Source organism: Electrona antarctica (assembly GCF_951216825.1).
Source record: "Electrona antarctica genome assembly, chromosome: 5".
Classification (NCBI taxonomy): domain Eukaryota; kingdom Metazoa; phylum Chordata; class Actinopteri; order Myctophiformes; family Myctophidae; genus Electrona; species Electrona antarctica.
Window position 1 is genome coordinate 35,111,888 of NC_136810.1, and position 25,027 is coordinate 35,136,914.

Genomic DNA, 25,027 nt, shown 5'->3' on the forward strand with positions numbered 1-25,027 from the left:
AGACTGGATACGAGATGAGGTTTTAATACATTAGGAGACGGAGTGGTATGCATACAGTATGTAGAGGTCAGACGAGGTGCTAGTTAACTTGAGGAGGGGTCGATTTAATCACAAGACCAACACTATGAAATGCTTCTGCCCCTTTGCCACTCGTAAACAGGGACCAGACCATGCATATATATGTAAATACATGTATATGCATATCAGTGTCTGCAGGTTTCTTATGCGCTCTGCACCTTTCTACCTTGGGTTTGGAAGTTGCAGTTTATTTACGTAATAGTATATATAAGTATATAAAAATCCATGTGCCAAATCCAGTTCTTGTTCAATCTGACCCATTCCAAACCCACGTTTGTTCTGTAGAAAACCTCCTGTACAAGTCAGTATAGAAATATTGTTTCCCTCCGATAGTTCCTTGTAACTGGTGCCATTAAAAACTATTCAAACTTGAAATAAACATTGAATAAAAATTGGACATGGCTTCCTGTGGTCTATCACACACTGCAATACTGTCATCTAGTGGAACACACTCGTCATTGCATGTGCTATTTTAAAGTATTAGCCATTATTCAGATTTTCATCATTGCTATATAAGTTGTTCAGCATATTTAACTATCTCTTGATTTTCATATTTATTTTATCACTGAAAATCATGAAATAGATTAAGAATGTTGTCGAAAACCATGAAAAACTACATTGGCCCATGTCGTTATTCATGATTTTCATCTCGACAAAAACCATGAAAAACTAGTAAACAACATACTAGTGTTTTTCTTGATTTTCATAATTTATCGTCGAAAATCATGAAAAACGTCATACGTTCAAAACGTATGTTGTTTTACATTTTCATATGTTTTAATTGTCAAAAAACATGAAAAACGACATATTATAGTTTATGATTTAGTTTTTTCATCTGACAATGATGAAAATGCAGTACTACTTACTGTAGAAACGACCTACTGTAGTAGGACGTTTTTCTTTTTATACACAGCAATACACACGTTTTCATGTGGATGTTTCAGTGAGCCTTTATTTATGAATTACAAATAAAATGAAACACGATTAATACAAAATAAGCTTTCTAGTACAAAAGCATATCAAACTAGAATAACACATATAGATATAGAATAACACATATATAAACAAGTAAATGTACAACACCACTTGATATACAAAAACACCTGAAACTGTGGTCAGTAAACTGGTTTGAGGAAGGAGCGCTTGTTGGTTTGCGGGGCAGGGATGCCCATGAGACCTGGTCTCTTGCCTGCAGCCTGAGGTCGACTGCCAGAGTTGGCTGACGATGACCAGGAGTTATTTCCGTTGTTTTGTCCACGGCCGTATCTACAAGGGGAGAAAAGCAAGGGAGAGGAGGGGAAGGTTGTTTTAGCCGAAAGGAAGCAAATGACACCTATGCCGTTTCACAGAAGAGCCTCTGGTCATAGAAAGCTAATTTATGAACACAAACAGATGACCGACCCGTTAGAGCCAGTGCTCTTGCCGGCGTATCCTTTCGTTTTCTTGGCATTCTTTGTGTAGGGAGCTTTTTTACGCTTCTGTCCTCGTCCAGTCTGGTTGCCAAAGTAGGTGGATTCAGTATTGTCCTCGTGATCATCGACACCATCCATATCTATCCACCCCATAGTATGGCTGCTCTGCGCTTCCACTGCAGAAAAGGTTGAAACAAACATTTCCTTTACCACTACAGTATGCTAATCAAAATCTGTCATCTATTGTTCAAAGACCCCATTTATAATCAAAACCATTGAGCCTCATGTGGAATGCATCCTCACCTTGTGGCTGCCACTCAGCATATTTCTGCAAGACCTCGATGAGCTCTGCGCCATACTTCTCCAGTTTGTCCTCTGTCACACCATCAATTTGTAGAAGGACTTCACGGTCAGAAGACATCGTCTCTGTTTACAAGAAAAGTCATGATTCCAAGTGTCGTTGAAGGATGTAGGATCATCATAATTTTGTCTGCACTCCTTGGCATATACAATGAAATGTGCATTTAACCCATCCTAAGGATCAGGAGCAGTGCCCCCGGGAGCAGTTAGGGGTCAATTGTCTTGCTCAGGGACACTTTGATGGGTTAACTACAACCAGTGGTGTGCTGTGGAATTTTTAACTAGTGGGGCTGTATTTTAATGACGTTACGTGCACGTGCATGCATGTGCACATAGCCTTCTAGGTCTTAGGTCTTGCTAATTGAAATACTGTATTAAAATATATGATGGAAAACCGGCTATTCTAATGTAATTATGTTTATTAGTTGCATTGTAAATTTGTTGTTTTTTTATTTTTCTTTCAATTAATTATTTTCCTTTTATATAAAATCCCTTTGCATATAGGTACTCACCCATAAGTAGGCCTACTTGAAATAATCACATTTCTTTACCCTAATGTCTTTGTCCTAATTTTCTTATTTTTAAAGATATGAGATTACATCACTTACATTAGGCCTATTTTCTAATCGTTTTAATAGTGGTTTTAAAACAATCACAAGAACTTCCAACAAGGATAACCATGTGAGTTTCAGGTTTTGAGCTGATCAGTAGCATTTAGTAATGAACAGTAGGCTAAATGGAAAGAAAAAAGAAACGTGTTCATTCACTGAACTTTTGTAAATAAACCAACATGTAGGATAAACATAAAAGCTTTGGGCTTCAGCCTAAGCCTTTTCAATCAACCAGAAATAAATGTTGGATGTACAGTGTGTTTATGAATAGCCTACTGTTGATGATCGAAAAAAAACTAAACTAAACGTTATTTCACTTGAATTGTCTATGAGTGACTATAACAACAGAAAACGCAACCCTAGCACAATGATAGCCACGATCAGGAGCTGATATTTATATGCATTTTATTTTCATATGGTCTATGGACTTATTGGTAGAGAACGTAAACTCACATTTGTAATGATTGCCTAATTCCAGTTTCCAGAAAAAGAAAAATAGAGACAATAAACCATAAATAAAGAAACCATAATCATTAGGGAAGGTGTATGCATGTACTATGTGTACTATAAACTCTTCATTTCCACTTTACAGCCATTCAGTTGCAAATTTGTTTTTTTTATAATAATTTGGGGACCCCCCCAAAATAATTTGGCGAGGGGTCGCGACCCACGGGTTGAGAACCCCTGATCTAGGCTAAGCTACCTGCATGGCTGTTTATACAATGTAACTGAGGATGTGAAGTGACTGAGAACATCGGGTAATGTTATGCAAAGCATAACAAAAGAGCCTGCCAGCCAGGTATAGACGGCGCCACCGCTTGCTTTGTTGTAGGTGTTGATCTCGCCGCCAACGCGCATTGGCCGGGTTTCTCAAAGAATTATTCTTACGCATCTTCTTAAGAGCAAAGTTCTAGGCACGCGCAGTGAAGCATGACGCCTGTGAACATAGACGTTCCGTGCATAGATGTGCCACGCAATGGTAGGCCTCAGGCCTGGTATATCATTTGAAGATGAAGAAGATGCGTAAGAAATCTGTACGGGAAACGCGGCCATTGTCGTGCATGTGCGTGCATGTGGGGGCGTGCGTGCAGCTTCAGAACTACCGGGGCGGTGCCCCGGGCAGCCCTACTGCCAGCTCACCGCTGACTACAACACCATCTTTGAGTGAGAGCATCCTATGTGACCTAAGCGCTCCAGAGCTTACCCGCCATCTTTTTCAGGGCGGAAGTAGAGAAGATGTTGAAGTAGTGGACGCCAAACACCGTGCCCAGCTGCTTGCACAGGTCAGTCAGCTCCTGCAAACACTGCTGAACCATTTCCTCCCTCTTGGATACATTCTTGTCCCCACCGGCCTTGTGTTTCCTGATTGTGCTGGCGCTCTCTGTATCACAGAACTCCACCTAGTGTGGGACAACAGCCATGACATATTACTTGACCGTACATAATGACAGTTGAAAGAGTGTGGCTCGGGAAACAATATTTCAGCAAATGTTGTCAAGTATAAGTATCAATTAGCCTTAAAGCGTATGACTCAACGAGGAGTACCTGCATGCGTCCTGAGACAACGTTCATGGCCTGGGGTCCGGCTGAGATGTAAGCCACGGCCTGGCCTTGGTTGGTGATGTACAGGTCCTCCATGAGGATGTTGTCCAGAACCAGCTTCTTGAAGAGACGGTCAGCATTGTGCTTGGAGAATGCTGATCCGATGCCAAACATCCCAGTCTGGACCTTTGCCGTTTTAGACCCTGTCAGAGAGAAGACAAAATTTAAATTAGCACGTTAAAATCAGCGCCGGAATTTCTTTCAAAATAGAAGCTCGGGGTGCCGGGGAAGATATGGCCGCTTTTACTCTGTAAAGCATGCATTCTTATTAGTACAATAAGTGTATCACCAAAGAAGATTTCCACAAGCATGTTTAGAGTCAGCCGGGTCTGCTGAGCGGTCCTGGCATATCGCGCTCCTCCAACTTTCTCACAGTTCTCCTGGACGAACTTCACAATCTTCTGTACGTATTCAGTCACATCTCTCATCTTGTATTTCTGTAAACAGACAGGGATCATTCTAACTTCACATATGTCCTTAAAATGTAAATGCTCTTGGAAGACCTTTGCTACCATTTAGAGAGGACTCTTACGTTAGGTCTGGCACAGTTGTCACAGATGACGTGTGGATGGTCCTTGCAGTAATTCGGGTTGAATCTGAGCTCACCAAAGTAAGCGAGCAGCTGTATCCTCCGGCACTCCATCAAGTTCTCACAGAATTGCACCATGTGGCTCAGGTTACTGAAATGAGTTGATTTGGCATTTCTGTCACCGCCTTTGTCCACTGTGGATAAACAGAGGATATTGCAGAGGAGATATTTGTCTGTCAGTGCAGACAAAAGTATATAATTTGATTTGTTAATCAGCATAGGTTTGCTGACACATTACTGGGAGGCGGAGATGTGGAATATATAACTATGGACACGTATCCAAACAAATGTTGCATGCCAAAATACTAGCAGCCACGTACAGGTGATGATTTTCTTAATGCGGAGAACGTCGTGGTAGCAATAGAACAGAATGCAGTGAGAGATTTCTCCATCTCTGCCTGCTCTCCCCGACTCCTGGTAGTAGCCCTCCACCGACTTGGGAAGAGTGGCATGGATCACATAGCGGACATCAGGCTTGTCAATGCCCATGCCGAAGGCTATGGTGGCACATATGACCTGTAAGACAAGGATCACCACACCGAGTTGAGATTTGACTGTGTGTGTTACGTCAAGGGGAAATGTCCAACACAACATTTGTATAATAAACTTGAAAACAATTCAAAGCTTTAATGATGCTGTAATGTCAAAGAGAGGTAATTTCACCTGGCAGCCATTCTGATTGATCCACTTGGTCTGCACGTATTCTCTGTCTCTGTCACTCAGACCAGCATGATAGGCCAGAGCCAATATCCCTGCACTCTGTAGACTCTTTGCCATCGTATCACAATCATTACGGGACAGACAGTACACTATGCCGGAGTCACCTAGAATATGCAGATGGGAGATTATACAATTTAAATTTGATGAACTGTCAATTCCTTGTCTCTGCTGACCCCTACTGTTTGTCTAGAGAATCACATCTCTTGCTATGCTCCTGGAGTTGCCAGCTGATTCTTTTCAGCGACAGTGAGTTTCACCAGGAGATTCAGACCTCGTTCAGACCTTCATCAGGCATCAGTGTAGTGTTGACCGGCTTGTGGAATGGTGTGACAAAAATAATTTGATCATCAACACTAAGAAAACTGAGGAAATGACAATAAAGTTGTATCGTATCGTATCATGCCTGATGAAGGTCTGAACGACCGAAACGTTGCTCAATAAATCTAATTCTAAGTGAAGACAGTGTGCGGGATCCTTTTTTCTCTACTTCTCCATTGAGATTTCCAAAATGATTTATATCAATTATTTTAAGCCTAGAAAAAAAATATACCCTTTGTGACGAATACAGAATATTTGTCGTATGCTACAGACGGGCAACAAATGGACATAATCGTGCTACAGTGAGTCCCGTACGTGGATAGTGCTTCTTGATCCAGGCCATGCAGTCCTCATCTACCTTCTTGGGCTTCTTAGGCAGGACAGAATACCTGAGGTTAGTTCGGTTGAAACTCATGGTAAATCTGCAAACAAAAATGATGAGAGCTATATCAATTATTGTTTGGTCTTTGCTGTTGTGGATCATGACTGGTGTGGGGAGGGCAGTTTACATACAGCTGTGGTCGAGGCATCTGTAGCTGGTGGAGGATGTCTTTCTGGACCCGCGGCGTGGCCGTGGCCGTTAGGGCCATGATGGGAACTGAAGGGAACTTCTTACGCAGCTCATGCAGCTTCTTGTAGTCTGGGCGAAAGTCATGGCCCCACTGAACGAAAACAAAAGGCGAAAGATATATTTTCACAATTGCTGAGAGCTCAACGGTGAGCAGAAAACACCTTCATGCGTGGGAACACACCTGGCTGACACAATGGGCCTCATCGATAACAAATCGGGACAAAAGGCCTCGATCAAACAGGTTTTGCAGCGCAGAGAGTAGCCTGTTACTTGCGCTCACCTTGGGGAAAGAAAATAATGAAACTTCAGAACCGGGTCTGGCTTGAACCACAAGTACCATTTCTAAAATGGTTTTAAAACTAAACATTAAAATTGACAGCAAGGCAAATTACATGTTTTTGCATTTACAGGTTTGGGAACTCAACAGTAACATCTCTCACCTTCTCAGGAGTGACATAGAGCAGTTTAATGATGGGGTCTTTCTTGGACATCTGCATGTAAATATTTGCTGCCTCAGTCTCACTCTTGTCACCAGACAGACTTGTGGCTGGGATCTAAAAGATGCAGGGCATGAGAAAAACAAAAATACATGCACTAGTATGTCACACGTGTTGCAACCGTCTTACATATATGAGCCTGGGAGGACAATGCTTACTTACATCCAGAGTGGTGAGTTTCTGGACCTGATCTACAATGAGTGATTTGAGTGGAGAGATCACAATAGTGACTCCTGGTGACACACAGGCAGGTAGCTGGTAGCACAGGCTTTTCCCCCCACCTGATGAAGAGCAGAATGATGGAGAACTTCAGACATCTCACACCTGTTCATAACATACTGCATTACAAGTAAGTGAACCGTGAATAGCTTCCAGTATATCTATATCCAGCTCTCTTGGCTTACCTGAACATGGGGAATTGGGGATGGGGAACTGAAACAGAAATTAATTGAAATACAGGGGAGGGGGGTTTCAGGCAGTGCAGCAGGTCCTGGACCCCATGGTACTGTGGAAGACTGACATCATTGCCCCTTAAAATGTTTAAATGGTCACATGACTCATTTAAACAAATCAGATTCCAATCTGGATGCGGCTCAGATCTGATTCAGGCTGGATTTGGCTGCCAGTGTAAATGGGGCCTAAATAGTGCCATCCACCACTACGTTTAATGAATAAAGATCATCACTAGGTGTTGAACTGAACCAGAAAACAAACTACAGACAGCATAGGGTTTCATCACCCTTGCTCTATTATCATGTCATTTTTCTTAGTGAATATTTTTTTAAGTTTGTAAGTAGAGTATATTAATAAAATATGATATAACAATAACAATAGGGGTGATTGATTGCATTGGTCCACCTGTGTATGGGTGAGATGTTGTATACAATTGGGGTGGTTCTATTTAGACTCCCTGCTATTCTGCATTTGGATCCTGTGCCTAGGTTGGATACGACCTTTGACACGATCACATTTCTGTTTGGCACAAATTTTAACCAGGTCAAATAAAGATTTCTAGAGCAAGCCGACAGCCTCGATTAACTCAGTGGTTATAATTTCAGCACCCGGGTTAAAAAATGCAGGGTAGAAGATAGATAGACACATCCAAGCAAGCCAAAGTTTGCTCGCTACAATACATACTAACGGGTTCAAGATCGTGTGTACTGGTACGGTACTGGTACACAAGATGTGAAACTTAAGTTTAAGTCATCATCCGGCTACAATGGCTCCTACATCTGTCTCATATGTACAGTACACAACTGTGTTTGTTAAATGTACACTGAGAATTACCAACCTGTGGGCATCAGAATGAATGTATCCTCTCCTAGCATAGCAGCATTGATGGATTCTATCTGATTGAATCTAAATTGATGGAGACCGAAGCGCTTGTGAAAGATCTTCATCATCTCTGGTGAGTGGGGAAAGTTGAACCCTCTGAAGCGATCATGGGCCGGGTTATGGAAAGTGGGTTCTGTATCTGTAATGTGTGACACAGAAATTAGACTATGGCTAAGAAGAAATAAGTAACATAAATAAAAGCCAACAATATGTGTCAAGGTAAGGAGACTTACCAGGGGAGTTGATCTTTGCTGGCTTGGCTGAGGATGCAGGTGTAGCTGTTTTTTTCTCCCATGTGGATTTGTTGGCACCTCCTTCTCTGACCGTTTTAGCCACAGGCTTGGACACAGTGGAGCGTGGGGGTTCATCAAAGTAGTCTGGAATGTCTGATTCATCAAAATCATCCAAGTCAAAGTCATCTATGTCAAAATCGTCTGGTTCTCTGTTTTGTGTTGATTTAGTGACTGCAGTGGTTTCACTTCTTGGCACAACAGCCGCTGGCCTTTCAGGCGAAAAGAAAGAGTCGTCCTCAAAAAACTCGTCACGGGATGGGCTTGGAATGCTGGAAGGTGACGGGCAATTAACCATTCTCTGCACAGATGTCCACTCCTTGTCCACAGAGTAAACAGACTTGGCAAGACTGCTTGGTTTCTTAGCCATACCAGGGGTTTGGACACCGTTAATAATACAGTCAGAATCCTCAAACATCACACTGCTGTTGTAGTCTACGGAGATGACCGAAGATTGCTTGAATGGCATGGTTTTCTTGGAGGACTCTTTCCTGTCCACTGAGAGACACATGGGGGAAGATGTCTCTCTGGGAGTGTAAAAAGAACAGGAAGGCTTTGCTTTTGGCTCCAGTATCACTGTGCTATCTGGCTGCTGCGTCCTGGATGATGTGTTACTGCCAATTGCAAGAATCCTTTTCCTAGGTAACAAACAAATTACAGCCATTGGTAAAACAATATTAACTAGAAAAAGTGCCCTTCTGGGCACAGGTCTCCACCAGGAGGATAGGACTGTGTGAGATGTTTGGCAAAATGTTTAGGATTAATATAAACATGTTTTTGAGGCATTTTGTTCCAAAAATGTGTTTTGCAAAAATCAACCTGTTGGTGGCGCTATAACAGGCCAATGTGAAAAGGGTGGGATATATTCCTCAGCCTAGTAAGAAAATGTGTGAAAGATTTCACGTAAATTGCATGCTGCGTTCATGATTTGAGGCTTTTGTTCAAAACGGGGCAATCTTGCAAACTGTGAAAGCTAATTATAGCCAATTAGGATGGAATATGAAATATCGGACAGATCCGACTTGAGCACATGACCATAGAGATAGTGTGTAACGATTTGTGAGATTTTTGGACAGAATCTGGAGGAGTAATATCAAAAAATGTGTTTTACAAAAGTCGGCCTCCTGGTGGCGCTATAAAAGGCAGATGCGGAAAATGCAGGTCAACGGTTTGTCCTTGGCCTCTAGGGAGTGTGCATGCAACGTTTCACGCAGATCGGTGCAGTTTTAGGTAAAACATGTGAAAAGCTGCCTCATGGTGGCGCTATAACAGGCCGTTCTGGAAAATGTGGGGCAGAGGTTCATCGTTGGCATCCAGGGAGTGTGTGTGCAAAGTGTGGCATCGACCGGGTTAACGGTGCCGGAGATTAGCTGGTAACGGACGGACGGAAGGACACACACGCGGACACACGGACGGACACACACACGGACGGAGTGCAAAACATACTCTCTCCCCATGCCTTCGGCCTGGTGGAGACAACTACATGACTGAACCCTATTGTCTGGATGTGTCCTACTAGGTGAACATAAATTACCGGTTTTGCAGATCTGCAAGATCACAGAGTCAGATATTTGTTGTAGAGAGACAAAGCGGGGAAACCAACTAAGTACAGTCCCTTGGGCATCCCCGGTCAACAAAGTATATAGGATTTAAGAGGTTAAGTAGTTAGTAAAGCACAGTAAAAAAATTCCAAATGTACACACCTTTGAGCCCTCTTCAGTAAAAGCTCAGTTCCACATGACAGGCCTATCAGTTCGTTATCAGGGATGCGGTCAACGAGGGCACAAATGGACTCCATAAGAGAGAAGAGTTCATCTGTTTTAAGACAGTTAAAGAGCAACTCAGTTAATGAGACAAAATGTACCTACATTTATGTTGGTATGTTTCTGTGTGCACTTTGAAACACTATGTTGAATGATGAGCTTAACTTAGCCAAGTTTATCTAAAATGCTGGAGGTCTATAGGACAAAGTAGCATCTCCTCTCAAAGGAAGGGAAATAATACACCTTTATCCAATGATGAATGGCTAGTCTAAATCTACACATTGTAATTACTGGTAGTTACAAATAAACTACAACATTATACCAAACATTTGGTATACAGTATGAATGCATATTTTATTTTGGAAAAAGTAGTTCCGATCTACAGTATATTGTAATTGATTCATGTAAAAGTTGTAATTGCTAGGACAATGAGGTGGTATACAATTCATCTTTAAAAAAATAGGAAAAAACAGGTCAGGAAATAGTGGTTAATTAAAAAGGCCCACGCATACTGCAGTTGTGTATGAAAACTACAACAAACAACATGACATCACTGAAGCTGCGGTGATAAGTGACTCACCGCTCCAACACATCTCTCTGTTCACATAAAACTGGAGTATGTGTGGGCATTAAGAATGCCTGTTTATCTGAAAAATACCCGCTTTTTAGCTTGTCAATCTTTTTATTGCACTGTAAAAATAATGATTTGCTTGACCCTAGGAAGAATATTCACAGGCTCTGAAATAAACAATAAACCCGGACTCACCTCCTTTCTCATTAGCTTGTGTGACAGATGCCGTAGTGTTTACTGGCCTGTCTTGGCTTTCAGAATCAACTGATTTCAATCTGTTTGAAACGGAATCAGAGATGAGAGTATTGCCATGTTGACATTAAGGTCTAATTATTACTACTATTATTCTATTATGTTACTATCAACTTTGTACTCATCTTGACAAAGATGATTGGAATATGACCATTACAATATAGCAGCAAATGTGAAAATGTTGAATCACTCAAATGTTTTTTAGGCTTATATTATATCTAGGGTAACATGCACATTTAAAAGCTTAATACATTTTTTTTAAAGCTTAATTACAATTGTTGAATTGTAATAATTTCTATGGTTCTAAAAGGTTATCCTTTGTGCCAGTTTAATTAATAAAAACAAACCTCTCTATTGAAGAAATGGTCTCATCAGGGATTGGAGAAGGAGGAATGCAATCTAAATCAGAATCAGCCTCCGACGTGTAATTGTGGTCCATACTCGTTTCAATGCATTCATCTGGGTTACCTAACAAGGGAGTAATATAATATCCCGTAAGATGTATTTGCTGTCAACCATTATGTTATATGATGTTAAACACACAAACAAATGTGAAATTATCTACAACAGATAGATACCTGTCCGTTTGTCAGCAGGCTTGATCATAGGTACACCTTTTTCTTTGTTAGCAGGCTTGGCCATAGGTACACTCTTTTCTTTGTCAGCAGGCTTGGGCATAGGCATACTCAGCTCTTTGTCAGCAGGCTTGGACATAGGCATATTCATCTTTTTGTCAGCAGGCTTGGCCATAGGTATACTCTCCTCTTCATCATCACTGACACAAGACTTGTGTTGAGGAGGCCGTCGTCTTTGTGTTCTTTTAAGAGGAGAGTCTTCTGGCCCCCACAAATCTGCAACGCAAATTGGGTTGTTTCTTTGTGCAGCTGTAGCATCATCCACATTGTGGTCTGGTCCACACGTTTTGATAATAGGTTTACTAAAACCACGCTTGTTTGCAGTGTTGTTGATCAACCCTGAAGCCAGACTGTCAGGAGAAGCATCTTTGTTAACACTTTCTTTAGAAAATGACGGTGATTCTTTCTTCCCAGAAACATCTGGACTCTGCAAAGCACTTCTCCCGGTGACCGGTGTTTTGGTTGGTGTTTCAAAGTCATCATCCCATTCATCCAGTGGGAATCCAAAGGAGGCATCTTGATCTGTGGGATTGCTGGCATTGGCATTTGTATGCTGGATTTCAGATGTAGTGGAGGTAGACAGTACTTTATTGGCAGACAGTGATAGAGAGGCCTTTCTGGCTGGAAGACAGTTAAGTGATGGACTGGTAGAATCCGACTTGCTTTTTGGATTAACAGTGATGAAGCTGCTGATTTTGCCATGACTTTGGGGCTTGTTTGGAAATGTAAAGGGAGATTTTGTTACTGAATTGTTCTGAGGAGTATTGACATTCCTGTTAGCCAAAACATTTGAGTGATTTACCTTTGCAGAAGATTCAGTCATAGATGTGACTGATGATGATGTGGACTTCTTTTTAAAGGAAAACATCCTGTAGAAAGAAAAATATTCATGAAATCATGGTGCCGTTCAGAAGGTTCATTGTTCCGAAATTACTATCCCCATCTCTAACCCTAACCTAAACATAACCGCAAGCACGGGAGCAGTGCATGTTCGCCAACCTTAATGCATGTTCGGACTAACGGGACTTCGGATCTATGGGCAGTTCCCGAAATGACATTCACATAGCTCGACTATACCTTTGTGAAAGTGTGTGTGTTGGAAATCACTCAACAGTCCTGCATGTCACCCGTTTAGAAATTGCACATAATGCAGGATGCAGCAAGACGTTGCATTATTGAAAACGAGCGCTTCCATACTCGAAGTCCCGAACACTTAAAAATGTATGTCTACGGCAGATATTCATGAAACAAAAACTTGGCAGATACAAAGAGGATAATACAAGTTTTCTGTGCAGCTGCAATATTGGTGAGTTAGTTTAATGTTGTTAATACAATAGGACTTTGATAGCATAGCATTATAGCATCTCTGAGTTGCTTGCGGATAACTCTGAAGAGTGTTCAACTGCAACACAAGTAAATATACTGTATGTCAAGCAGTGGTGGAAAGTAATTACCAGTAAGTACATTTACTCAAGTACTGTACTTACGTACAATTTTGAGGTACTTTTACTTTACTGAGTATTTCCAATTTTCAATACTTTAACTTCTACTCCAATACATCTCAAAGGCAAATATTGTACATTTTAATACTCCATTTAAATGATTTGAAAACTTTAGTTACTTTGTAGATTTGGATTTACTATTACACACATTAACGGGAGCGTACCTATGTTCCCCAGGTTCTATGTTCCCCACCATGCAAAAAAGGTTATTTGTTCCCCACTTAGAATAAACCTAAACCTAAACCAGAAACCTAACCTAGTAATTTTAGTAATTCTAGTAAGACTAATGAAAAATACATCTACGAGAGTCTAAATCTTAGGCTAGGTTGGAAGGTTGAGATGTGAACACTGTACGGTTCAGTAACATTGCATACGTTACTTACTAAATGTGTATTTAAGTAAATGTATCAATACTGCAATGTACAAGTAACAAGTTACAAGTAAAATTCCGGAATTCAAAATGTAAAGTAGAAAAGTACTCATGCAGAATCCACAAGTTATCATATGTTGCAGCAATGCAGTCTAATCTCTAATGTATAAAAACATCTTTTGAAAACAGCAGATCTACAAGCACCCATATGTGAGCTTGTAGATTGGCTATTTTCAAATAGCCAAAGTTTAAATAAGGCTGAAGTGGTTAATGTGGGGTCATCCATATATGTTCCCCAGGTTCTATGTTCTCCACTTACCTAATACCTTAGGGTTTAGGGTTAGTGTTAGGTTTCTGGTTTAAGGACTTCAGTGTTTTGTACTATACAATTGTATGTATAAGTACAGAACAAATAATGTTTGTTTTTGCCATCTTTGTTGAAGAGTCTGAGCAATTATGTTTTAGTTTATTTATGCCAGTGTTAATTTTTAGTTGGCTAAGACTTAGCCCTGGTCCAGTGCTTACAGCGAGTGGCAGCGGTGGCCGAACGGATAGCGGCGCGGTCTAGATACCGGAAGGTTCCCAGTTCGAACCAGCCGTCCGACACGTTAAAATTACCACCGCTGAAATGCCCTTGAACAAGGCATCAACCACTACGATGAAATGTGTTCTATGAGCAGGGCCTGGCTGGAAACAAGTTCTTAGAGCTTAGCCCAGATACCCTGGGTAAATATAGATTTCATTTCATTTCATTTCATTTCATTTCTCTCACTGACTCGCTGTAAGCACTGGACCAGGGCTAGCTAAGACTAGATAGTTTAAGTACTATAGCCAGGCAGGCCTAAAGTTCAATGGATTGTTCAAAGAGTTTAAATCAGAATTTGCTACTAAAAGTAACACTAAGACCAAGTTGCTAAAATACTTTTAGTCTTACTAGAATTACTAGGTTAGGTTTCTGGTTTAGGTTTATTCTAAGTGGGGAACAAAATAACCTTTTTTGCATGGTGGGGAACATAGAACCTGGGGAACATAGGTACGCTCCCCTGTGGAGCAGCATATTAGGCATCCCATTAGCAGTAAGTGCTATGCAGCACTATTATGCTAGCGTAGCCGTAGAGTCTGCAGTCAGATAACATTATAGTGCAACACTTACCCCGGTGTGGATTTAGCAAATGACAGCTTGGTCTGAGCAGCATTATTATGCTTGGCCAGTTGCTCCTGCAAATTATTTTGTGGAAGGACGGGCATCGTTGTTGTTGGTAAAATGATTAGCTAGATAGATAGCAGGCTGAGAAATCACGATCAACAGATCAACAAAAACCTCGGCATAACCATCAGAAACTGCAGAAAATATCCAGATGATTGTTTTGCCTGGCAGCTGATTGTAACTAAAACGTCAGCCTTGGCGAGTAATGCTATGAAATGTTACAGAATTCCGTCTTTGCGCCATAATGTAATGTACACACACAGACAGTAAGGTTTCGTGTTTTGCGCGTAATGTTATTTAGCAAAAGTGCTCCCGAGTCCTTATTGGCGGAGAAGCAGCATGCATGAAAACTGATGAATGCTGGGAATTGTAGTCTTAAAACCACTATGTTGTTTTCTTTCACTTCATGCAATTTTATTTAGCCACACGTGATCCCACATGGTTCTCAAAATGGGGTCCGCGGACTTCTGGGGGTCCTTGGGACCAGCTGATGCTAAAGTCTGATGTTAAGTCCCCCTAGCCTGGCTAATAAGCCAGACTACTCGGTCTGGTTTATTAACCAGGCTAAAGTCCCCCCCCTTTATTTTTCTACATTGTACACGTTTTCCATTTTTTCCTAACCGTGTATTTGATGATTCTTTCTTTAAATGTTTTGATAAATTGAAAAGGTGTTATATTTTTTTATTTTTCAATTATGTTATTATAATTGTTTTTCAATGTATGTGCTTTCGTTTGAAATGTACTCATTCTACATACTGTGATTAAACAGTTTCAATCAATCAATCGATCAATCGATCAATCAATCAATCAATCAATCAATCAATCAAGGGGGTACCGTACTTGGAAAATGTTCTCCCCTCCAAAAGGGTACCTGGGCCAAAAAAGTTTGTGAACACCTGATTAATCCTACCTCGTGTTTGCGGCCTGGGGCCAAAAACGGACTGATTAAAAAAAGCAATTATTATTATTATGCAATATTATTGGTATAACTAGTTACACACACACACACACACACACACACACACACACACACACACACACACACACACACACACACACCCACACATTTTAACGTAATGCACCATGTCAAATTCTTGTATTTGAACATACTGTACTTGCCACTTCCGATCTGTATTGCGGTTTTGATACATTTATAACAATAGGAGAGAGAAAGAGACAGAGACAAACAGATTAATGAATATCATATATTTAGTACATGAAGATTGATCGTGTGACGATCTACAAAAACACTTGAGACAATATGCCCCTGAGATAGAATAGATTTATTAGCAAGAGGTAATAGGGAAACATACTTTATTTATGATCTATTTGTCCCTTTTTATATAAAATTGGAAAGATTTCTTGAGCTGTGGAAACATTGGGGGGATTGAAAGATAATTTTCATACCACTGGGTATTGCTAACAGCAAAATGGTTATTTGTTTATATCATTTGTAAGAGTATGTGCATGTATAAGTGTAGGCTATACAGTATAAGTATATAGTATTATTCTGTCTGTGAAGGTGTTGCATGCCTGCTACATGAGCATCAAATGTTTACTGTACATACATAGTAAAAATACAAATATTCACAGAATAAGCACTACATTACTATATTCCTGCTAACAGAATTGGTTATAGACAGGATTACAGTATAAATGCATTTTTTCCTATTTCTAAGATATGGTTTCAAAACCGCACTGTTGTAGCATTTTGACTTTAAGCTTAATATACAGAATATCTATGTTTTCAAAGGATTACACTGCTCCACATTGAGAAATATGCAGGATTGCATGTACAAAATGTACAGCACATTTCAGTCAGGTGAATAAACAACAAAGTACAAAATACTTCCTCGTGTTCTTATAAAGAGAGGATCCCTCTCTACTACTACAAAAATAGTGTTTGAATGCTGCAGGCAGAGACCATTCACATACAGTACGTTTTATCATACTCTTAAACAGTAATGCATTTAACAGAGTGAGATACAGTCACGTTCCACAATCACTGGAACAGCAAAAAGGACAGATTGTCTTTTAATTACAGCAGAGCAACAACCTTTTACTCTACAGCAAAATCACCGAACCTTGAAGTACTAACGTTTTTTTGTTTGTTTGTTTTTTAATAGTATGCTGCTCAGTTTACTTTGAATTGAAATGAGAAGCAAACATGAGGACTTAACAAATGAAATCACATAAAGTGGCCATTATAAGAATGTCATGCCCCTCCACGCATTATGTAGCAGCAGAATTCTCTACTGAGCTCATACCCATCAGACAAGATGTAAACCCTCTTAACCACAGTACAGTATGTTGGAAATATTATACTTTATCTTACAATTTATACTCCAGGTTTGTTGAAGTTCTGCTGGAGTGGCCACTACTACCTATAGGGTCGTATTGATTTACAACGCATACATTTGTCAACTAGATAAAGTGCCCCTCAGGACACAGGTCTCCACCAGGGCAGTCAGGTTGTGGCCTCCTGGTGGTGCTATAATAGGCCAATGTGAAAAGGGTGGGATATATTCCTCAGCCTAGTAGGAAAGTCTGTGAAAGATTTTCACGTAAATTGCACGCTGCGTTCATGATTTGAGGCATTTTGTTCCAAAAATGTGTTTTGCAAAAATCCACCTGTTGGTGGCACTATAACAGGCCAATGTGAAAAGGGCGGGATATATTCCTCAGCCTAGTAGGAAAGTCTGTGAAAGATTTCACATAAATTGCACGCTGCGTTCATGATTTGAGGCTTTTTTTTTCAAAACGGGCCAATCCTGCCAACTTTGAAAGCAGATATTAGCCGATTAGGATGGAATATGAAATATCGGACAGATCCGGCTTGAACACATGGCTATAGAGATAGTGTGTAACGATTTGCGGGATTTTTGGACAGAATCTGGAGGAGTGATATAAAAAAACGTGTTTTTCAAAAGTCGGCCTATAGTGGCACTATAACAGGCCGTTCTGGAAATTTTGGGGCAGAGGTTCATCGTTGGCATCCAGGGAGTGTGTGTGCAAAATTTGGCATCGACCAGGTTAACGGTGCCAGAGATTAGCTGGTAACAGACGGACACACGGACGGACACACACACGTACGGAGTGCAAAACATACTCTCTCCCCATGCCTTCGGCCTGGTGGAGACAATGAAGTTGGGGCTTAATAAATACTGCTTAACCACATGAACCCTAGACTCCCTATTCTGGTGTGAACATTTGTCCAAAAAAAGCAGATTTACAAGCTCACAACGCATCACAACCCGATGCTGTGAGCTTGTACATGTATCAGCTATTTTCAGCAAAGACATTTGGTAGAGGGAAATACTAGCATACCTAGTATAGTATAAGAGCCCTGGGGGACCCCAGTCAACTAATTCTATAAGGTTTAAGACAAGTGGTTAAAGTGGGAGGTGAGCACAAATAATGAAAACAAAACAAATCCAAACATTATTGTAATTTGGGAAACTGGAGCAAGTTAAGGAGAAACATATCATTGCTGTCGGGCAGTCATTTTCTATCTTCATATTTCAACTTTGTATTCTTTTTGTTTATGTTTATTTATTTTGTAATTTAATGCCCTACTTTGTCATACAATAGTGTTGCAAGACTAAATAATAACTACACATTGCTGCAGTTAAGCCCATATATGGAAATCCCTGATGTCATCAATATTGGCCAGAAACTCTACATCTGACCTACCTCGAACCCCAAACCCGTATTAGATCTATATATATATATATATATATATATATATGGTGATCATATAACAGGTGATCCTTATGTTGATCCTTCCCATCCATCCTTCATCTTCGATGTCTCCCTTTTGACTTGTCCATACCTGTCCATTCAAACTCTAGACGGGCCTGCCCCAAAGTTGTTAGTGCAGCCACGCCCGGCAGCCGGCGGAAACTAGAGTTCTCAACAGGCCCACCTGTCCATTCAAACTCTAGACGGGCCTGCCCCAAAGTTATTAGTGTAGACGCGCCGAGCAGCTGGCGAGTTCTCAACGTGCCCGAAAATGTAGGCTACCTGGGCCCTCACTCATCAAACTCTGTACACTCAAGAGAATGTCCCCGCTACCACTCTTAGATCTCCATATATGGAGCTGACCTGATCTGACGCCCCATGTCAAAGCGCCAGCGCTTGCCCAGCAGTCTGCCGTCAACGAGGCAGATGCATGACCTCGACCTAAAGGGCGTGGTCGCTTCTCACCCTCAGGCGTCTTACTGGTTTTCTTCTAAAAAGTATATCAGCTTTCGACATGCTTTCCGCCCAACAGCAACGATATGCTTTCTCCTGAACAGGTGTTCTTTTACCTGATTTGGTCGGTGCATTTGTTTTTCTTCAATGCTACATTAGTTGCAGAGCAACTCAATCATCAATAAATTCAAACAAAGAAAACAATCGTACAAATTGTAAAAACAATATTGAATGACTGACAACATGTGTGCTCAGTGAGTGTCAAATTCACACAGATGAATCAATGCAAAATGCCATTGGTCACATAGAGTGTACAGTGTACAAATATAGTGACCTCAGTTATTATGCATAGAATACTTCCCTTGAGAGAAATTACAAAATAAAAATAAATCCAAAAAGCACGTGAGAATGATGTGACCTGAAACATTTAAAGTACAGAAGAGCAAATATTTCAAAACAGCTGTACAAATGTCAATGTGTTAGTTCACTCATGTAGCTACTATGTTATGAAGAGAGAAAAATAAGCTGGACCACCATTCTCAGTTTGACACTTTTGGCTCAATTCTGAGTGAGGCTTCATACATGCTTTCTTCATCCAGAACAGAGCTCTTATCCAGCAGGTATTGTGCTGCCTGAAAAGGAGGAAAGAACAATTTAAGCATGTTCTTAGAGCAGCTTCACCACTTAGTTTCAACCTGGTGCAATTATTTTGGGCATTTTGGGCAAAAAAAAAGTCAATAACTTAGAAGATATACTATACTATACTAACATATTAGCTGTACAAACTCTTTTAAAATAAAGTTATTTGTTTATTTACTGTAATTGTTTTATGCCAGACATTTTGATTTTCAAGGAAGCCATGGATTCAATAGATTTCAGTAAAAAAAATATAATTAAATATCAAAGGTTTGCATGAAATAGGTAATTTAACATACTAAATATCATTGTTTTGTTTGTTTGTTTTATTATTTGTTGTTTTTTTGTTTTGTTTTTGTGGTTTCTTGGCAAAGTTGCATTATAAAAAAAAAAAAATTGGAATACTGAAGTACCTTTGGCTGATGATCGATCTTGTATGCTGTCTGCTGGAACTGCCGGATTTCTCTGATGATATGGGAAATCTGAAAATATAGTCATTCCAACAGAGAATCAATCACAGCACTCAATCTTCTCCTCTCTCAGGATAACACGTACTCAGCAAAGCACTGTAGCACATATCTTACCATTCTCATCTTGGAGAAGTTGACCAAGTTATCTTCTGTGTAGTTTGGTGTCCCCTCCTCAATGAAAGCCAGATCGGTGAGGTACATGCCCAGGTATGGCACACAGGGAGGATCACAACTAGTGGGAGAAATGCAAACCAATTATGCTCCTTATTTGTTTTATTGGTCCACTGCAAAATAATATACTTAGGCAAAACAACTCACTTCTTTAACGCCTCCCTCAGGTTTTTAAACCTTCCCTCTGAGGAGACCAGCTTCTGCAGCTTGTCGATCACTGACTTTGTCTAGAGGATGAGTTGGAAAGGGCATCAGCACCGCACGCACGCACGCACGCACGCACGCACGCACGCACGCACGCACGCACGCACACACGCACGCATGCACGCACGCACGCACGCATGCACAGATAACAGAGAGCACTATAACACACATGAAACATGATGGAGCTACAGATATTATAGGGCACCTGCTTGGATACTTTGAGCCAGGTCTTCTTCAGGCGGAAGACAGAACTGCGGTTGAGAGAGGAAGTGATCTCCAACACGGCGTTGTAGTTGTGCAGACAACGGCAGATGTCAGCTACGGCCACCCACTTTTCTATGACGGCTACCCGAGTGACCACATCCTCACAGTGCAGGATCTCAGTGGCGATAAGGTTGCTTATCTGTCAGAAAAAAGGGTGACGGCTTTACACTGACAGTTTATATTGATTTGGTCTTTATAGCACATGGAAGGACAGATGGCATACATACGTCGTTGAAGTGTTTTGTCGTTTTCATGATGTACGGTGTTTTTTCATTTTTGTCATTCTTCATCCAGCCTTGTCCAAAGAATTCTCTGCAGAGACATTGACAAAGAGTGAATGGTGAATGTGTGTGTTTTTTATTTCTGATCACAAAACAAGAGTATTTTATTATTGTGTCAGGTCACTCACTCGTATTGGATGACCTTGAAGACCAGGTGGTCCAGAAGTGTGAGCTGCTCTGCTATCTCCAGAGCAGAGTGGTTCTCAAAGGGATCAGTCTTTCCTATCTCTGCCTGCAAGCGACCAAAAGACACTCAGAAAAACTGCTTCAACCACACATATTTTCTACATGCTGGTGGAGCAGACCAGTGGTTCTTTAAAATGTCATGTCAAGGACCCACAAATTGATATGTATTTGGCCGTGGACAGAAAATTGTCAAGATTTGTCTAAAATAGCAGATCTACAAGATCAGAACGTGTTGTATCATTATATGTTGTGAATTTATAGATCTACTATTTTTGAATAGACAAAAAAATAAAATGGAGCTTAAGGTGTTTAAAGAGCTTCTCATTTTGCTGGGTACGCCCTGGAATCCCCTCAAGGTCCCTCCCCTGGGGGTCTCCAAAGTCCAGTCCACACTTTGGGAAACAATTTGACTTTACTCACCAACTGTGTCACCTCTTCAAGGGTAAGCTGGTTGTCACCATGATCTATCTGTGTGAGAGTCCTAGCAGATAGCAAAACAAATAGTCAACACCACAAGTAGGCTATTGTATAATATACAAATTGTACATGCTCAGATTCCAGCTAGAGCCCTTAAAAAGGCCCTCATGTCATCACTGATAATTCTGACATAACTATTTATCTTAGAGTTATATTTCTATTTGTTATTTATTTGGTTGTAAATATATACAGTACATTAGTACAAATATAGTCCCATTACTAGAGTACTATATGTTCCAGTACCTGATGATATTGGCTGCTGCCTTTCTCTCCTGGGTCAGCAACTCTGGGTCATGCATCACTTCCTCCAAGAAGGCAATAACTTTGGACTTCAGCTCATTGTTACTATCAAAGTCCTGTACAGAGCACACACACACACAAGCAGTTGGTTCACAATAGAGTGAAGAGGCTGTAGTCCCCAAAACACACACACACACACACACACACACACACACACACACACACACACACACACACACACACACACACACACACACACACACACACACACACACACACACACACACACACACACACACACACACACACACACACAGGTTCTACGGCCTGCATGCGCCATGTTAAAGTGACACGAGTGTGATGATGTGGTCCGCCGGCCTGCCTGCCGGTCCTCCCTTAAGCTAATTATTAAGCCAATTTGTATATAAGATGATGCAGTGTAATGGAAAGTATTACCGGAGAGTGCTTGGACACCCAGTGCCTAAGAACATTTAGAACTCTGTTGGTCGCTGCTCTTCTGATGATAAACTCTTTGTCTCCATTTCTCTGGTCTGTTGGGAATCCTGGAGAAAAGGTTTCGGATGAGTGTTAGCACATAACTCTGCCACCAGTTCATCAAAGGTGTACATTTCTTCGATAATAAGAAAGCTAAGTGAGAAAATGAAAATGAAATCTATCACAGTGTTTCTGTAGTGATGTGGGTTTTAGACATTCTTTTTTAGACAGAGTTTTAGTCCTCATTGGATGTTTTGGTCGATGGTGTACCTGTGCTGGCGAGGGACATGCGCCGATACTTCTCCTTAGTAGGCGTGCCCTCATTGGCTCCTGCTGTAGCAATGGCAAAGGCAGAGGCTGCAGACACGGAACTGCGGTTGTTGTCCAGCTCTCTACATGAGGACATCACCATGCCATTGTTGTAGGAGAACAGGGAGAATTCTACAGAGAAGAAAATGTATAGACACAAATAATAGACTTGATTTGTTGGTATATTATTTTTTATTATTATAAAAAAGGGTAGCTTTGAGCAAATATGTTTACTAATTCTAGAAATAATTATAAGCTAAAGATGAAGATAATGTCATAACTGTGAAGTTTGGGTATCAGTACATTCAGTGATGTACAAAGTATTTGTGTCCTTTCCCATTCCTCCAGTAGGGGGTGGCCTAGCATTACAGTACTCCCTCCCTATATAGTTTTCTTTACAAGAGGCTTTGATATTCAAGATGGTTGTTGCTAAATATAGCCACCAAATATCAGCATAATGGAGGAATCAACAGCTTTGCTGCAGTCTGCCGTGTTTAAACCCTGAGAGCGAAAAGGCATTATAACTAGGAATTGAGACGAACAGTAGACCTTATATGAGATATGACTGTTAATTGTTGCAGCTAATACATACAATTCCATGTCCTCTTTATCTTTCCAATACTATTACATTTTACAGAACCTTAGCCACACTGAAAACAAGCTCAGTGTTGGGGGCGGAAGGGAAATCACGCTGCTGATGTAGTTGCTATGACACAAGTTTCCCTATAACACCTACTCATGCCAGGCACTGGCTTTCCCCACATAATCACCCACCAAATTTACATTTCATACAGTATGCCTTATGGCAGATACAAGACTTTGTCTTTCATGACAGAGGAATGTGTCTAAGCATCGCTTAGCATGCTAAAATATGTATTATGTTATAATATGTATATTTAAAAACGTATTTTAAAAACGGATACATTTATTTTCTTAATAAAGAATATTTTCCGTCAGTCAAATGTCAATTGTTCATTGATAAATATTATGACATTGGCCAGGAAATGAAATACAGGTGGTGTGCCAGTGTGGGCTCCACCACACCACTGAGCCATAATGATGCTACCGGGCTGTATGGAACACAGTGTGGCCTACTGCAGTACCTGAGGAGTTTTTGCACTTGACGTTTTTGGGGGTGGTTGGTGACTTGATGGGAGAGGTTTCTGGGTCTGCATCATCGCTCTGGTTTTGATCAATGTCACTCTCTTCCCGTACAGAGAGATCTGGGGGAGGGCGGGCGGGGGCATCTTAGTAAACACACAATAAATAAGCATTCCAGATAGTTAAAGACACATATATACCTTGCTTGACAGGACATATACTGTACCCTGTTTGTTTGTCGTGGACACAGAGGGCTCCACTGGTCTGTCTGACTTGTCCTCTGCTTCATCTGGGATCTTGCTGGCAATGGTGCTGGACACATAGAGTTTGTTGATGTCCAGGGCGGTCTTGGTGAATGGGGACATGGAGGAGTACGTGCTTGCATAGCCGTTTGAGGAGCAGCTTACGGCGGCTAAGTCAAGAGCCTTGCCCCCTGTGATGATGGGAATGTTGAGCGAGAGCTTGCGCCGGCGGTTGGGGGATGACGTCTTGACGATGGCCAGGGGAGGAGGGGAGGAGAACTTTCGGCTGGCCCTAGGAGACTTGGGAGCCTCTCCATATAGAAGTTTGTTGTTCTGACTGCTGGCAAAAAATAGCTCCAGGGACCTGCACAACACATTTGGAATTTAGGACATATAAATGAGAATTCTTGTAGCTATTGCATCTGTGTACTTTGCGCATACATTACTGTATGTTTTTAACACACTCCTTAGCAAAAAGAGCTTAGCCAAATATACAACGCTCCCTAAATAATGAACACAAGCCAGACACGGCAACAACAAGGAGTGCCACAGCCGCATCTTGTCTTTTTTTTAAACAGCGCACAGGCTGCAGTGTTGCAGAAAAACCTCTCCCACTCGCTGCCACCCTCCTGGCGACCTCACGGGTTCCCATAAATAGCACAGTGAGTGATAGTGTGCGCGGCCACTGCTGACACAGGCAGCCAAGTGGAGGCGGTTCACAGTGGGATAAGATGCTGCCGGGTGTGGGCATGTGGAGATCTCCCTGATCTATGTCTGGGGGTGGGGGCTCTCTCTCTCTGTGGAGGGGCTCTGGTCAGCCCCACGACACAACGCACCATCCATTTTTCACTCTATAGACCCTCTGCTTGCTGACAAGGTGGGGGGAGAGGGGGTGAGTGGTTAACAGGGGTGTGGTCCTCCTGCTGTTGCCACGGAACAACACAGACCAACACAGCCCTGCTGAGACTGTCTTATCCTACCAAACGCACATACACATGCATGCGCACGCACGCACGCACGCACGCACGCACGCACGCACGCACGCACGCACGCACGCACGCACGCACGCACGCA

At 41.4% G+C, this 25,027-nt stretch overlaps 2 protein-coding genes across 3 annotated transcripts in view; both read right to left on the reverse strand.

Moving 5' to 3' along the window:
• Positions 1–1,012: 1,012 nt before the first annotated feature.
• Positions 1,013–14,996, reverse strand: blm (BLM RecQ like helicase). The gene is made up of 22 exons (XM_079500549.1): positions 14,630–14,996; positions 12,407–12,473; positions 11,548–12,316; positions 11,317–11,437; positions 10,913–10,992; positions 10,087–10,198; positions 8,327–9,021; positions 8,050–8,232; positions 6,921–7,039; positions 6,702–6,815; positions 6,443–6,541; positions 6,204–6,352; positions 6,006–6,112; positions 5,316–5,476; positions 4,973–5,168; positions 4,596–4,786; positions 4,353–4,500; positions 4,007–4,206; positions 3,666–3,861; positions 1,794–1,916; positions 1,480–1,666; positions 1,013–1,344 (listed from the first exon to the last, which is right to left on the reverse strand). The coding sequence occupies exons 1-22, from the start codon at positions 14,722–14,724 to the stop codon at positions 1,194–1,196; spliced, it is 4,263 nt and encodes a 1,420-aa protein (XP_079356675.1). The 5' UTR covers positions 14,725–14,996; the 3' UTR covers positions 1,013–1,193.
• A 4,420-nt stretch (positions 14,997–19,416) lies between these two features.
• Positions 19,417–25,027, reverse strand: part of rasgrf1 (Ras protein specific guanine nucleotide releasing factor 1) — a gene marked incomplete at both ends in the record, with an annotated part of 37,568 nt that continues 31,957 nt past the window's right edge. For both annotated transcript variants that reach the window (XM_079500597.1, XM_079500596.1), the window contains 13 exons: positions 19,417–19,509; positions 19,927–19,995; positions 20,098–20,215; positions 20,302–20,381; positions 20,564–20,761; positions 20,850–20,934; positions 21,032–21,135; positions 21,510–21,570; positions 21,810–21,922; positions 22,263–22,369; positions 22,572–22,742; positions 23,714–23,833; positions 23,938–24,317. In XM_079500597.1, coding sequence (XP_079356723.1) covers positions 19,417–19,509; positions 19,927–19,995; positions 20,098–20,215; positions 20,302–20,381; positions 20,564–20,761; positions 20,850–20,934; positions 21,032–21,135; positions 21,510–21,570; positions 21,810–21,922; positions 22,263–22,369; positions 22,572–22,742; positions 23,714–23,833; positions 23,938–24,317 — 1,699 coding nt within the window. The remainder of the gene's footprint in view (positions 19,510–19,926; positions 19,996–20,097; positions 20,216–20,301; positions 20,382–20,563; positions 20,762–20,849; positions 20,935–21,031; positions 21,136–21,509; positions 21,571–21,809; positions 21,923–22,262; positions 22,370–22,571; positions 22,743–23,713; positions 23,834–23,937; positions 24,318–25,027) is intronic.